The sequence below is a fragment of the Lepidochelys kempii genome, chromosome 11 (genome assembly GCF_965140285.1).
Source record: "Lepidochelys kempii isolate rLepKem1 chromosome 11, rLepKem1.hap1, whole genome shotgun sequence".
In the NCBI taxonomy this organism is placed as follows: Eukaryota; Metazoa; Chordata; order Testudines; family Cheloniidae; genus Lepidochelys; species Lepidochelys kempii.
In genome coordinates, this window is record NC_136390.1 from 11,017,193 (window position 1) to 11,031,439 (window position 14,247).

The window sequence follows — 14,247 nt, forward strand, 5'->3', positions numbered from 1 at the left end:
GATTCCATCATCAGTGGAAGGAGGTTTGTTCAGCAGCATTAGTGCAAGCTTCCCTCACACTGTGCTTCAAAACCCTGACCTGGAGGGACCAATGCACCTCTATAGATAAAAGGATAGCTTTCATTCCCACTTAGTCCTTGGCCTATTTGCAGAGATTGAGAGTTAATGTCACCGTTGGCTTTTGAGATGTGGACATTAGGAACAGGGCGGAGATCACCAGGCAGACATCAGATAGCAATTTTGAGTCACTACTAACCTGGGCTGGATTTGAAGCAACAAACCAGAGGTGAAACCCAGCACCCCAGTATTTCATTACCAAGGGCTTGCCTAGAGGAATAGTTAATGCATGGTAGGCTGGAGTGTAAATCTACCTCGTACTAGCCTGCCAAGCACTAATGGTTCACATGTACCCTTCTGCCCCACACTAGAAGTTCCCTAGTGACCTACTCTCATTTCAAAGCTGGGTATCTCTGAGACCACTGAAACTCCTAGTGCGCGGTACCAAGGTTCACATGGACAGTTAGTACGCAGCACAGTAATGCGAGGTAGCTTTACAGCCCAGCCTGCAGTACGCTAACTGTTCATTTGATGAGCCCCAACTCTCTGAGCCATTCAGACTCTGTTGGTATTTTTATTTTTGAAGTAGCCATTTCTGTCTTGACAGTCTTGAAGAGTCTTATGCTAGCAATCAGAACAGCTAACAGCCTCCATGTTAAGAAAAAAAAATCCACACTCATTCCAATTACGTTTTGTCAGTAATATTTGATCGTTACCGAAAACCTGACAACCAGGTTTAATCTTCAGGAGAAGATTTCTAAGGTGTAGAGGCCTGTGAGATGGCTCGGAGAATAGGAACAATGATGGAGCCTTAATTTGTTGTGACTTACACCTCAGTACTGCAGTTCCACAGTTTACGCACTGTAGACTCAGAAACCCAGTCTTCCTAGTGATATGGAGGCATCATTGGGAGTCAATATGATGGAGGAAGACATTTTGAAAGTGAAATCCACTTACACAGTGTTGGCTGCAACTAGAAGATCTGCATTGTCAAAGAGGTTCACCCCTGGCACCTCCACAATGAGAACGTATATGAATTCGATGATCAACATTAGGATCAGTTTCCCGATGCAGCTGATCTGAAGGAACACAGAGCAGGCCAGGAGACTCAGTAAGACACTGTAGGTAAAATACTGTGTAAAGAGAAAAAAGGAAAACAGGAGAGAGAGAAAACTCAGTAGGACAAAGCAAACCAAAACTAAGAGACATAACAGACCATATAGAGGGAGTAGTAACCCTACCCCTGAGCTAAATGAACACTTAGACTGAAGGTCAAGGTGTGTGTGTGTCCCCAGGAGGTAGCAGAAAGCACCATCACATTAATATTACAGTAAAATGCCTAATGTTCTAAGGCCAGATTCTGCCCTTGGTTATACCTGTGCAACATCATGGAACTTAGTGGAGTTGGAGCAATAGCCACATCCGTCCCATCCTTTACCAAGCTCAACGTGCCAAGCAGAGTGGAGGGGATGGATCCTCATCCGGCCATGGAGCAGCACGGCTCAGCATCAGGGCTGCAGCAGCATCCTCGGCCTGTGAAGTGGATCCACCAGCCCTGCTCCCACTCCACCCTCATCCACCACTTCCAGATAGATGCGGAGTCTCCTCAGTTCCCATTATACCTAATTCTGCTCCCCGCTCTCTACACAGACCTCACTTTAGCTATGTATGCGAGTTGTAGAGTACACAACACACACTGCATACCTCACTAACACGCAGTGTAGATGGTGAGGCAGGGCTTAGGGGAACAGGGTAGAGGGCCTATATGACGCTGGCAGACCAGGTGCCAGCTCTTGCAAAGGCTTTAGGCCTCAGCCAAGCACTGACAAATTCACTGCTGGGAACCAGTCTGTTTCACGTATGGCAGTATAGTTAAGATAGGTATTGGACTTATAACAATGTGTTTAGTCTTTATGAAATGTTTGTAAGTTGCTGCATGCATTAATTTCACTTATAATTTCGTTATCACCTGCTGCAAGCTAATATTTAAGTTTTTGCTTTGTAACTGTAAAAAATGTTTGCTCTAAAACTGTGATTTAGGGATATCTGCTGCCCATCGAAAAGGCCTATCAAAACTAAACAGGCCATTGTGGGACATCACGATACAGACGCTGTTAATTGCCCCTGGACACCTATGAGGAAACTACTTGCAAAAGGGCTCATCCCATCAGCTTGAATTCTGGAAAAAGAAAAGAAAAATATCTAACAGGAAAATTTTTCATCTTTTTTGCTGTTTGGACTCTCAGAGGGCTGGAGCCATAGGTGCCGACTCCGTGGGTGCTCCAGGGCTGGAGCACCCACAGGGAAAAATTGGTGGGTGCTCTGCACCCACTGGCAGCCAAGCTCCCCTCCCCGCCCCCCTGCTTCACCTCATCTCTGCCTCCTCCCCTGAGCACGCCGCGTCCCTGCTTCTCCCCCTAGCTCCCAGCGCTTTCTGCCGTGAAACAGCTGTTTTGTGGCATAACAAGCTCTGGGAGGGAGGGGGAAGGAACGTGGCATGCTCAGGGGAGGAGGTGGGGAAGAGGCGGGGCTGGGGATTTAGGGAAGGAGACCAATAGGGGCAAGAGGGGGGCAGAGTTGGGGCGGGGACTTTGGGGAAGGGATTGGAATGGGGGCGGGGTGGGAGGGGGCAGGACAGGGGTGGAGTCAGGGTGGCGCCAGGGGCAGAGGGGGGTTGAGCAGCCACTGGTGCCAGCAGAAGTTGGTGCCTATGGCTGGAGCTCTGACATAGAAGCAGAGATCCAAGGATGAAACTGGATTAGCCCTAAAAGACATTAAACTCTTACAGATTTCTACAACTCTGTCACCTTTTGGAACCATAGACTGTAATTCAGTTGTGTATTTATGTTGCTTGCTTTAACCTTGTAATAAGTCTAATTTTTCTTAGTTAATAAATCCTTAGATAGTTTACTATAGGACTGGCTACAAGTGTTGTCTTTAGTGTGAGACCTAAGGTGCAGAGTGATCTGGGGTAAGTGACTGGTCCTTTGTGACTGAGAGTAATCTCAATATTGTTGTGATCTTTGGTAAAGTCACAATGTATCACTAAACTCAGCTTTCCTGGGTGGCAAAAGAAACTGGAATGCCCAAGGGGACTGTCTGTGTCTCCCTGGTATAGTGTGTTCACACTTGCTACTAGGTTGGTGAAATCTAATTATAGAACATACAATCAGCTTGGAGTCTCTCCCCTGCTTCTTGACAGTCTGTCCTGAGGTCAGCACTCATGGTTGTGAGCCACTCCAGACAGTGTGACCCCCAACATACCTCAATGCTACGCATGGGTGGTGGGTGGAGCCCCCCTTTGGGGAGGCTAGCCCCCGGCTTCGCCCCTTCCACCCGCACGGCCTGCTCCTGGACCAGAGCCCCGAGACTCCCTGCCCCCACCGTGGCCAAAGCAACAAGCCCCCCCACCCAGAGGAGCCCCGAGCCCCCCATCCCTTGGCCGGAGGAGCCCCAGGTTGGCCGAAGCCCTGAGTCCCCTCCACCTGCCCAGAGGAGCACTGACCCCGCCACACCCCCACTTGCCTGGAGGAGCCCCAGGCCAGCTACAGCTATACCTCCCCATCCCTCCCCAGACCCCAAGCCGCCCATGAAAAGCCACAGCATCTCTTCCCAAAGAGGAACCTTTTGATATACCCCGCGCAGGTTCCGAGGCGGCTGAGGAGGTGGTATCTGCTTCTCAGCTTCCTGGATTCATCAGTAATCTCTCTGGAGTCCAGGGAGATGACTGGTGAACCCAGGAAGCTGAATAGCACATACTGCCTCCTCAGCCGCCCCAGAACCTGCATGGGGCATAATAAAGCAAAAAGGTCCCCTGCCAAACCCGCAAGCTGGTGGCCAGCAGCAGCGTCAGGAGAAACAGAACCTCCTCTGGTCTATTATACCCACCGCCCATGACACTACGGTATTTACCCTGCACAGCCCGCTACATGCTCAAGCAGTGCCTTCCACATCTGCATTGCTATTTTTAGCAGCACAGTGTCCCACTGCCTCTCTGCTGCTGGAGCCTTTCACCAATTCAGCAAAAGGCTCCACCAGCAGGGAAAGATTCCTCCGGTGCCAGTAGGGAGCTGCCAGAGCTTTCCCCTCACAGCTCCCTTTCCACTGCAGCCTTTCACTGCCATGTGTAGCTACATACTGCAGTTACAAGTATGGACGCAGCCTGCTTTCACTGTGGCTCGTAGTGCCGGTACTCTCCATGCCACCACAAGTTTAGACAAGGCATAACGAAGATTATAAAATGTTGCAAATTACAGCAATGAGTGTGGTATAACCCCTCCTCCCATAGTTTAGACCAGGGGTCGGCAACCTTTCAGAAGTGGGGTGCCAAGTCTTCATTTATTCACTTTAATTTAAGGTTTTGCGTGCCAGTCATACATTTTAACGTTTTTTAGACGGTCTCTCTCTGTAAGTCTCTATATTATATAACTAAACTATTGTCGTATGTAAAGTAAACAAGGTTTTCAAAATGTTTAAGACGCTTCATTTAAAATTTAATTAAAATGCTGCTCTTACGCTGCCGGCCAGCTCAGCCCGCTGCCAGCCTGGGGTTCTGTTCACCTAGGCCGGCAGCAGGCTAAGTGGGGCTGGTGACCAGGACCCCAGACTGGCAGTGGGCTGAGCGGCTCAGCCCAGTGCCACTCAGCTCGCTGCCGGTCTGGGATCCCAGCCCTGCCCACATACAGTGGGTACCTACCTTCTCCCTGGTTCTAGCCCATTCTCTTCCTCTCTCTCTGCACTGAGCTGAGGGTGGGAGTGCACTGAGGACAGGGCTGGGGGTGAAGGAGCAGGCTGGGGGTTGGGGTGAAGGGTTTGGCCAGGAGCTAGAATGAGGGAGGGGCGCAGGGTTGGGGCAGGAGATTTGGGTGTGGAGCACTTACCTGGGCAGCTCCCAATTGGTGCGAGGGGTGCAGGTAGGAATGTGGTGGTGCAGGAGCTCCCGTTTGGTGCTCAGGGTGGGGGTGAGAATGTGGGGGGTACAAGAGTCAGGGCATGGGGTGTGGGGGGGCTGGGTATGTGTGGGGGGTGCAGGAGTCAGGGCAGGGGGCTGGAGGTGTGTGAGGAGGGTGCAGGAGTCAGGGCATGGGGGGGCTGGGTATGTGTGTGGGGTGCTGGAGTTAGGGCTGGGGTCATGGGGGTGCAGGGATCAGGGCAGGAGGCTGGGTGTGTGTGAGGGGGGTGCAGGGGTCAGGGCAGAGGGCTGGGTGTGTGGGGGGGTGTAGGGGTCAGGGCAGAGGGCTGGAGGTGTGTGAGGAGGGTGCAGGAGTCAGGGCATGGGGGGGCTGGGTATGTGTGTGGGGTGCTGGAGTTAGGGCTGGGGTCATGGGGGTGCAGGGATCAGGGCAGGAGGCTGGGTGTGTGTGAGGGGGGTGCAGGGGTCAGGGCAGAGGGCTGGGTGTGTGTGGGGGTGTAGGGGTCAGGGCAGAAGGCTGGGGTGTGTGAGGGGGGTGCAGGCGTCAGGGCAGAGGGCTGCGAGCGTGTATGGGGGGGTGCAGGGGTTAGGGCAGAGGGCTGGTGTGTGTGTGTGGGGGGGGTGTAGGGATCAGGGCAGAGGGCTGGTGGTGTGGTTCAAGATCGTAGGGGTGGTCTCAGCACCCTGCCCAGAGCGGCTCTCGGCAGGGGGCTGGAGGGGATATGCCCTGATTCCACCACTCTTCCCCAAGGCCTCGTCCCCACCTCTTCTCCGCCTCCTCCCTGGAGCAGCGAGCACTTTGCGGCTCCGCTTCTCCCCCTCCCTCGCGAGGGCCATCAGCTGATTGGAGGCAGGGAGGGAGAGGAGGAGGGGCGGGAACCCAGCAGGCTGGGGGAAGAGGCGGGGGAGGGGGGACCTTGCCTGCCCTGCCGCAGCAGTGAGCAGGACCAAGCTTCTTCACCCTGCCCCCGCGGGGGGGAGGCGGAGAAGAGCAGGCCGGGGTGGGCAGGGTTTTTAATGGCACGCTGCTGCCTGCCGTCCCCTGGATTACATAATGGCATTGTCTTTAATGACATCAGAATTACACTCCAACTGCTCCAATGGGAGGTAAGGGCCCTCAGCACATCTGGGGCACCCGGTAACACCTTGAACAACTGGGCCCTAAAGGATCAGCCAGAAAACGGAAAAGGTTCCCATAAACCCCTAAGGTCCAGACATCATAGCCGCCTGCACCACAGGCTTTTCCTCTTCGGTTCCGACTGAATTTTTTTTTTAATGGCTGTGACCTAAACGCTCACAGAAGTATCTTGAACAACTGCCCAAAAGGAAGAAATTTAGGGCACAGTAAAGTACGATGTCATGAAAAAGATTTATATCTTTTGCTGTAACAAAATAAAAATCAATAGTTCAAAGCAGCTTGCTTCAGTGCTACAAATCCTGACTACTGGACTATTATAACTTTTCTGCTTCCAGTCACGGCCCATATGGATGCTCCAGAGAAACGCAGAATGTACCCAGGCCAAAGTTTTCAAACTCGGTGGCTTCAGTTAGGCTCTAAAATGCATATTTAGGCACCTACATTAATTTTCAGAGGCGACGAGTACCCAAAAGTTCTACTGAAGTCACTGACAGCCACTGAAGCACGTCAGTAAACTATGTCATGAACGCATGTGATCATGTCTCCCTCTCGTGGCTGAATCCAGTGACTACAAAAGCCCACTACTACTTACTCAAAGCTAAAGTTTTCCTGCAACTTGAGCAGTGAAGGTCTCCAGTTCATCTCTTCCAACAACAACGTGCCTATGTAATAGCTGTGGTTTGGTACACCGAGCACCTGCAGGTCCCACTGACTTCAACCAGCGCTGCGAGTGCACAGCACCTCTGAAAATCAGACCACCTATTTAGATGTCTTAACATGGATTTAGGTGCCTAACTTGAAACACCCACGTTTGAGAATGTTGACCCTTATCAATTCTGTAATGATGGCTGCAAAGGGAAATTTGTGTCATGGCTCCTGTTGTGAACAATCTTCACCCTGTATGAGATTTAATTACTTTTATGCGAGCATGAGTAAATACAGAACTGAGCCCCTTTTGAAATCCAGCTCTGCAAACAATTCTTTCAAGCAATACCTCTGGGAAGTTGCAATTGGGCAGGGAACTGCCACAGAATCCCTGCCAGGTGCCCAGGCTGTATTTGAAAGATGAGTTGCTGATAAGGCATATGTCCACCTGGTCGGGAGTGATGTTATACTCTGTAGCCACACAGCTGACAAGATCCACAGTGCTGCACATGAACTGGAGAAAATAAAGATTGTGACAAAAACCAAAGGCACGGGTAAGAAGAAAAATCAACAACCAATCCATTTTAAAAATTCTCTTGAAAACGATAGAATTAAACATCGGGTGACACACGATATATATCAGTGCCCCAGTTTCCACAATAAGTTTGCTTATCTATGCAAATCACTGGTATATTTATACTTGGTAGCAACTAATGTATTGACAAAGGGGATATGCTGGTAATTTCTCATAGCTAGCAATCTATCACTAAGACTACTGCAGCAGGGGGCCTTTTGCAGCAAAGGCTATTGGACCAAGAAAAAACCCACTGTTGCAGACTTGCTACAAAATGCTGAGAAACCAGCAGAATACTGGTACTACAGAGTGCTGAATACTACTTCATGACCAGTCTGATTAAGCAACGAGTTTGCATCAGCCTTTGTTAATGTTATGAAATGGTTAGCAATGACAATGGCCAGACACTCCAGGCTGTTGAGTAGAATGTCCATGAATAAGGGTCCAATTCTGAAAGGTGCTGAGCACGTTTAATCCACACCTGCTTCTTTATTGGGGCCCAATCCTATGAGGTGCTTAGCGTCTTGAAAGATCAGGCCCTAACACTGTAACCATAATAATACTTTGTACTTCCCTAGTGCCTTCTACCCCAGAACTAAAAGTGCTCTACAAACAATATTTATCTCCATTTCACAGATGGGGAAACAGAGGCAGAGAGCGACTACCAGCCTGATTTAAGAGGTGCTGAGGACCTGCTATTTTCATTGAAATCAATGAGATCTGCGGTAGACCAGCACTTTTAAAAGTTAAGCCATAATTGACATACAGGAAAACTATAGCAGTGCCAGCAGTAGAGGCCAAATCCAACACACTGCCCAGTGCTTTAATCACAGGATCATCCCTTTTCTCTTAAAAATCCCCCAGATTTATGTAGCATACAGAATATTTAGTTTCATGTTGAAAATAAATTTAGCTAACAAGTTAAAAATTAAAAATAGTAGGCTATCAAGAACATTCAATCTTTCTCTTTGCATCTGAAATTAGCAGCAGCGTCTGGATGCAAAGAAATCCAAGTGTTTCACTTAAAATGCAGCCTTTCCAATCTCTGTGAAGTGATTACACTCAGTGTGAAATTCAACGTTGTGCAGAGGCCAGCACAAAGCCTGGGCAGCATGTAAGTCCCACTCAAAATAGAGCTTTTTTGGGACCTGAGTGACACATAGGTCTTGGCCTGGTCCTTTATATAGTGGTAAACTTCGCTCCCTGTTTATACAGCTACCAAGAGAAAATAGAACAGTCAAAAAATGGATGTGCAACAAAAGCAAAACCAGAGTCAGCAATGCAGGCTGTGAGGAAGTTATTTAGATGACTCCCATTTCACTTTTGGGGTGGAAAGACTGCCCTCAGAAATAGCAACAGCAACATCTGACATTAATTCACATGATTGCAATGAGTATGCATGTGGTATGCATGCCTGAAAAGATCAATAATAAAACTACACAGTAAAGAAATGGATTAAAAACCATGTACCATGTTGACAAATGCTGACAGAAAAACCAGTATAATGGCGAAGACCCCAACTAAGGTGCTATTGGTCCTGGATTGAACAATCTTCCTTGCGAGAGTCTGGAGTGGAGCTGGGAAAAGCTGGACATGAAATAAAGAGTAAATAAAATACATAAGACGTGGATATTTATAAATGTAATGTTAAGAGCAACCTACATCCCTACATATAAATGGCAGTGCTTTTGCTGGATGGGGTCAAAGAAGAGTGACAAGGACTTGTCTTCTCGAATGTGTTTTTTGGGAGGCGGAGGCAGACAATAAAGTGACGGCAGTGCAGTCTGACTTCTCAAATCTAGCTGTTTCTTCCCAATGAAAACGATGTCTTCTGAGCCAAGATGATATGGTATGCAAAACTGTGTATCCCATCATGGTGGATGGAAAGTTAACCACAAATCATCTTTCGCTGCCAGGATCTAGAGGTCATGGATTTAAAAAAAAGGAGGCTGCAAAATCTCTGGTGTATTCATCAGTGCAATCGGAGGCATACCTCTCTTTCATTCAGGGAAATTAAGCTGTACCATTTTAAGGACACATTGCTAATAGCTTGCGACCTCATTATATTATCTATTCTATCCTCCCTGACAGGCACTTGGTTATCAAACTCTCTTGTCGTGATTACGCTACTGGGCATTCTCTTCCATCTAGATTAACCTTCTCCATAAGCATTCTCCGACTAACAGGGCATCTTTAGAACACTTGGCTCCCAGATGTCTCACTTTATTCAGGATGGAAATACAGTGAATGGTGATAATCCCTAGGAATCCAAGTATACGCTTCCCCAGTCACCCATCTTATTGAAAAAAAAATTGCAACAGGTCTTCTTTCCAGCATGAAGCATTATCTCAGCTATGGCAAGTTCCACAGCAGATAGGATGATTGGGCGGGTTTTTTTTTTTAAACTTTCCCTTCTTTTATATCCCCCTTTGCTGATCCCATTCCCACCTCCATTTCTCTGCTCTACCATGGCACAGAGCATACAGCTCCAGAGGAGCAAAGAGGCTCCTCTAGAACTATACATTAGCAGATGTCTGAGAACTATTCACATTCCCCACAGCCTATGAGCATGACCTCTATGATGCTCCCCAGCATCTTCGCTCAAGGGAAAGAAGGGCTAACACAAGACTGCTGCTGCTGCTGCTCCAGAACCCAGATCTCCTTTCTCTGTTACTGCACTGTTGTACCAGCAAAGCCACTAGACTAGAGGGTATTTTTAGAGACACTAGAAGCAAGCAGCACAATGACACCGCACTGCAATTTATCTATGACTAATTAAAAGTCCTGCTTTTCCCTTTTACCCTTCATTCTTACATTTTCAGAGGTACAACATTTTGCCAGTATACTGCTTCCCACACAGCAATCCTACAACATAATTATTAGCTGGTGACTATTACAAAGGGAGAGAGAATCTGCAATGCTGCTAACCATTTTAAAATGCTGACTTCACCAGCTTCCGGCTCAAAACAGTTTCTCTGTCTCCTTGGGGGGACAGGGTATGTGTCTGTGAGAGGAGGGGACTTGGACTGGGAGGGCTTGGCATTCTGACACATTCACACTGAATGACTAAATCCCAGAAAAGGTTACAAATTATTCAGATTCTTGCAATCTTCTTGGAGTTAATTTTTGTAAAGTATTCTTTTTGGAAACAAAAACTGTTAATATAGCAATTCTTGGCACCTAGAGATGAGCCACCATCAAAAGATGTCCTGTCTGCACCACCCAGCTGCTCCTACAAGAAACTTAGGGCTTGTCTACACTTGAAACGCTACAGCAGCACAACAGCAGCCCTGCAGCTGCACCGCTGTGTAGACACTACCTATGCCAATGGGAGAGGTTCTCCCATCGGATTAGGTAATCCACCATCCCGAAGATGCAGTAGCTAGATCAACAAAAGAATTATTCCATGACCTAGCGCTGTCTAGACTGGAGATTAAGTCCAAATAGCTCCGTGTCTCAGGGATGTGGGATTTTTCATACTCCTGAGAGATGCAGTTATGCCCAGGTAAGTTCCCAGTGTAGACCAGCCCTTAGGCAAGCAGGAAGGTAAGCCCACATGCCTAAGTCTAAAGAGGTATTGCAACAGACGTCTGTATTTTCAACAGTCAATGGAATTTTGGCTCCTAAATTCCATTTGAAAATGAGATTTAGGCTCCTAAATCAGTTAGGTGTTGCAATATCTAAACATCTTTAAAAATCTGGGCTTTTGTGTTCAGCGCTAGACATCTCTGGTTCAATTGCTGGTGTGCTGGCATGTAATTTTGGAGTTGATTTCTTTTAAAAAAAAAAATAAATCGAGACCCCAAGAGTTGACTTTTGAAATTTCAGTTCATTTGTAAGATTTGACAATTTTGTTAAATTAACTTTAAATTCAAACATTCAGATCTTGCACCAACAGTCAGTCAATCATCCATTACAAGCTCTCTGAAATGGCTACTTGCCCCACATGCTTTTCAGAAGTGTGGTTCCTGGATAATGTGGCATACAAAACCTCATTGCAGAGGACTATATCATTTTTTGATCTGATGATGCAATACCAACTGATATCAATCGGAGATGTATATGAAGATCAAGCATACAAAATGGCCCTTGAACTCTAGTGGTCATGATAACACTGAGAAAATTGTGACTAAATGTAATTTATGGCATCACTTTACTCTCACACCGTCTTTAGAAACACCTCTAACGCACATCTAAGACCCACAGACCTGACTCTCCTCTCACACTACTTATACACTGGGGTAATTCCATTGACTTCAGAGAAGCTATTCCTGATTTACACCACTATTCAGTAAAAGAAGAAGCAGACACCATGAATTCTACTTTAGCAGCTAGACTTCTAATGAGGGTGCTTTTTTTTTTTTATTAAACAGAGTTTCGATATTCAGCTACAATCAGCAGATTTGAGTTTCTAAAAAGTTAAATTGGAAAAAAGCAGCCACATCTGCAAAATACACTTCTGGGAAAAGAGAAGGAAAATCATGAAGGAAGAAACAAGGGAATTAAGAGCAGCAGAGTGGATTTCCCATTTTCTCTATTGCAGGAGCTACTAAGCAATAGTGCCATAGCAACTAATATTTTTAACAAGTAGAACAGACTAATCATTAGCACTTCAAAGTGATGTACAAATGCTAAATAAATAATCCTTACAACACCTCTTTAAAGGACTCCAGATAAGCATTATTCTCACTTGAAAGATAGGGAAACTGAGATAATGCAAGGAGTTATCCCAAGAATGAATACGGCTTGTAAAGGTGAAGGGCAGGGCCATCCCTATAGACTGTGGTGCCCTACGCAGCCCCCCTGTGGAGCAGCATGCAGCTGCGTAGGGCACCAAGAAATCTGGGGCAATTTGGTGCCCCAAATTTCCTGGTGCCCTATGCAGCTGCGTAGTTTGCATATGGGTAGGGACAGCGCTGGTGAAGGGACTAGCTCAGATCTGTTCAGGAAACAGTGGCAGAACCTGGATTAGAACTCAATAGTTCTTCCTAACCTCCAGTCTTGTTCTCAGGGCACAAGACTATAATGTCTACAGTCCACCCTATATAGGACTGACCTCTAACCAATCCTGAGAAAATGAGCAAGATATTTTGGTAACAACAGTCAAACAAACTAAACTCCGTTAACAAACATGCTTCCTGGTACAAATATTGGTTCTCATTACTCTGTAAATTGGGGAACAGATTGTGTCAACAAACAAGTACATCCTAGAAAAAATGGAACAGAAAAACAAAGAGAGAAGCCACCCAATGGATACACGATATTGTAATGCCATAGCAATCTAGCACCTCTGAGGCAATTATGCTTTACAAACAATAATGAATTTAGTTCCTAACACACTCCATAAGATAGGTAAATTACTATCCCCATTTTACAGATGAAGAAACTGAGGCACAGAGAGGTTGCAACGTGGTTGAGATCTCTGACAGAACTGGGAATACAACCTAGATCTCCTAACATCCCATCCTGTGCTCTAGCCACTGGACAATGTTTCCTTTGCAAAAGCCTCTATAGAGCAGCAGTCTAGTAACAGTCACTCATGTGCTATTAAAAGTAGCAAAACAAACACATAAGAATAGTTCAGGGCTGTAAATCCATTTGTTTGGTTTATTATTTAGTGTTTTATCAGTCTATAAAACCAAAGTACAGTTTTCAATTCACTAACTGTTTCAAAAAGGAAAGATCACAGATTTGAAAATATGCTTTTAAATTTTCTGGCCACTTTGGGAGGGGGAAGCCAAGAAATGGGTATGTGAAAGTTAGTATATAAGTTGTGATTTCCAGATCAAATTAACTCAGGAAGATGTAGTTTGCACTCTGTCTCACATTCATGTCCAGCAATGTCCAAGAAGTTGAACTCCACAGAGCGGTGAGTGCAGTACAATTTATGGGTTTTCAGAAGAAATGTTAACTTGTTGAATCAGTAGCAAAACAGATGTCAGTCAGCAGTGTATTTAAGAAGAGATAGTGTTTCCCATGACCTTGCAGAAACTAGATTTTAAATGGGAAGGCACCATCGGACCTCAGTTGCCAAGCCTTCTCAGAATAGCAAAGCCAGGAGCGTAAAGAGTCCTCCGTTTATTGCAGCTGAAGGAATTTGGAAACCTATGTTAGCTAGACTGGCAATTCCAGGATCAACTCCCATGGAGAATTTTATAGTGGGAGATAATGATGACAGCAAAAAATAAAACAAAATCAAGTTGTCCTGAAAGCGCCTGCTAGCGATCGTCAATGCCAGATATAGAGAGGCCAAAAAAAGGGGAAGGAAATCTCAAATGGAAACTGTAAAAAGATAAGCGGGGGAAAAAGTGGACCATTTACCATCTAACAGTAGCGCAAATAGACATAAATTATGCTTGGGCTCCATCAGTTTGATATTCCAAGCAGGAATGCCACAAATGCTGGTTTTCCCACACTTCCTGTATGGAACTGATGGCACATAACACACATGCCCTCCCATTCTGAGTCCAGGCACAGAAAAAAACATTAGTCCTGCTATCAAAATGAACCTGACCCAGCAGAGAAGCCCCAAAGCGAGCTAGGAAGCTTTATATCTTAACACAAAACCCCCAGACTACATCTATCTGTCCAATTAGTTATATAGCCCTCAACACAACAGCAGCTGACTGTCTTTTCCTCACATACTTTAACAACAAGCTGGTATTATAGCAAAAACCAAACAAATATTAGGGGTGAAAAAAGAGAAGATGGTTAATTTGTTGCTGTTTGTACAATGCTTTGAAAATGTAAAGTGCCACATATGTGCTAAGCAGCAGTATTTTTATTAAAGAACAGGACAGACATGAAAGATAGTTTCTTAACTGCATTGTGGCTTGCTAACGAATCCCTCCACCAATCTACTCTCAGCACTAATGTCCTCTATAACGATCTGCAGTGATGCCCTGGTGTTCGACCACCTGG

The 14,247-nt window shown here is 46.3% G+C and overlaps 1 protein-coding gene across 1 annotated transcript in view; it reads right to left on the reverse strand.

The window, feature by feature from the left end:
- ADCY5 (adenylate cyclase 5) overlaps positions 1–14,247 on the reverse strand; it is a 333,999-nt gene that overhangs the window by 19,182 nt on the left and 300,570 nt on the right. The window contains exons 13-15 of the mRNA XM_073305113.2: positions 8,797–8,913; positions 7,102–7,266; positions 1,015–1,190 (exon numbers count right to left, since the gene is read on the reverse strand). Of these exons, the coding sequence (XP_073161214.1) occupies positions 1,015–1,190; positions 7,102–7,266; positions 8,797–8,913 (458 nt within the window). The remainder of the gene's footprint in view (positions 1–1,014; positions 1,191–7,101; positions 7,267–8,796; positions 8,914–14,247) is intronic.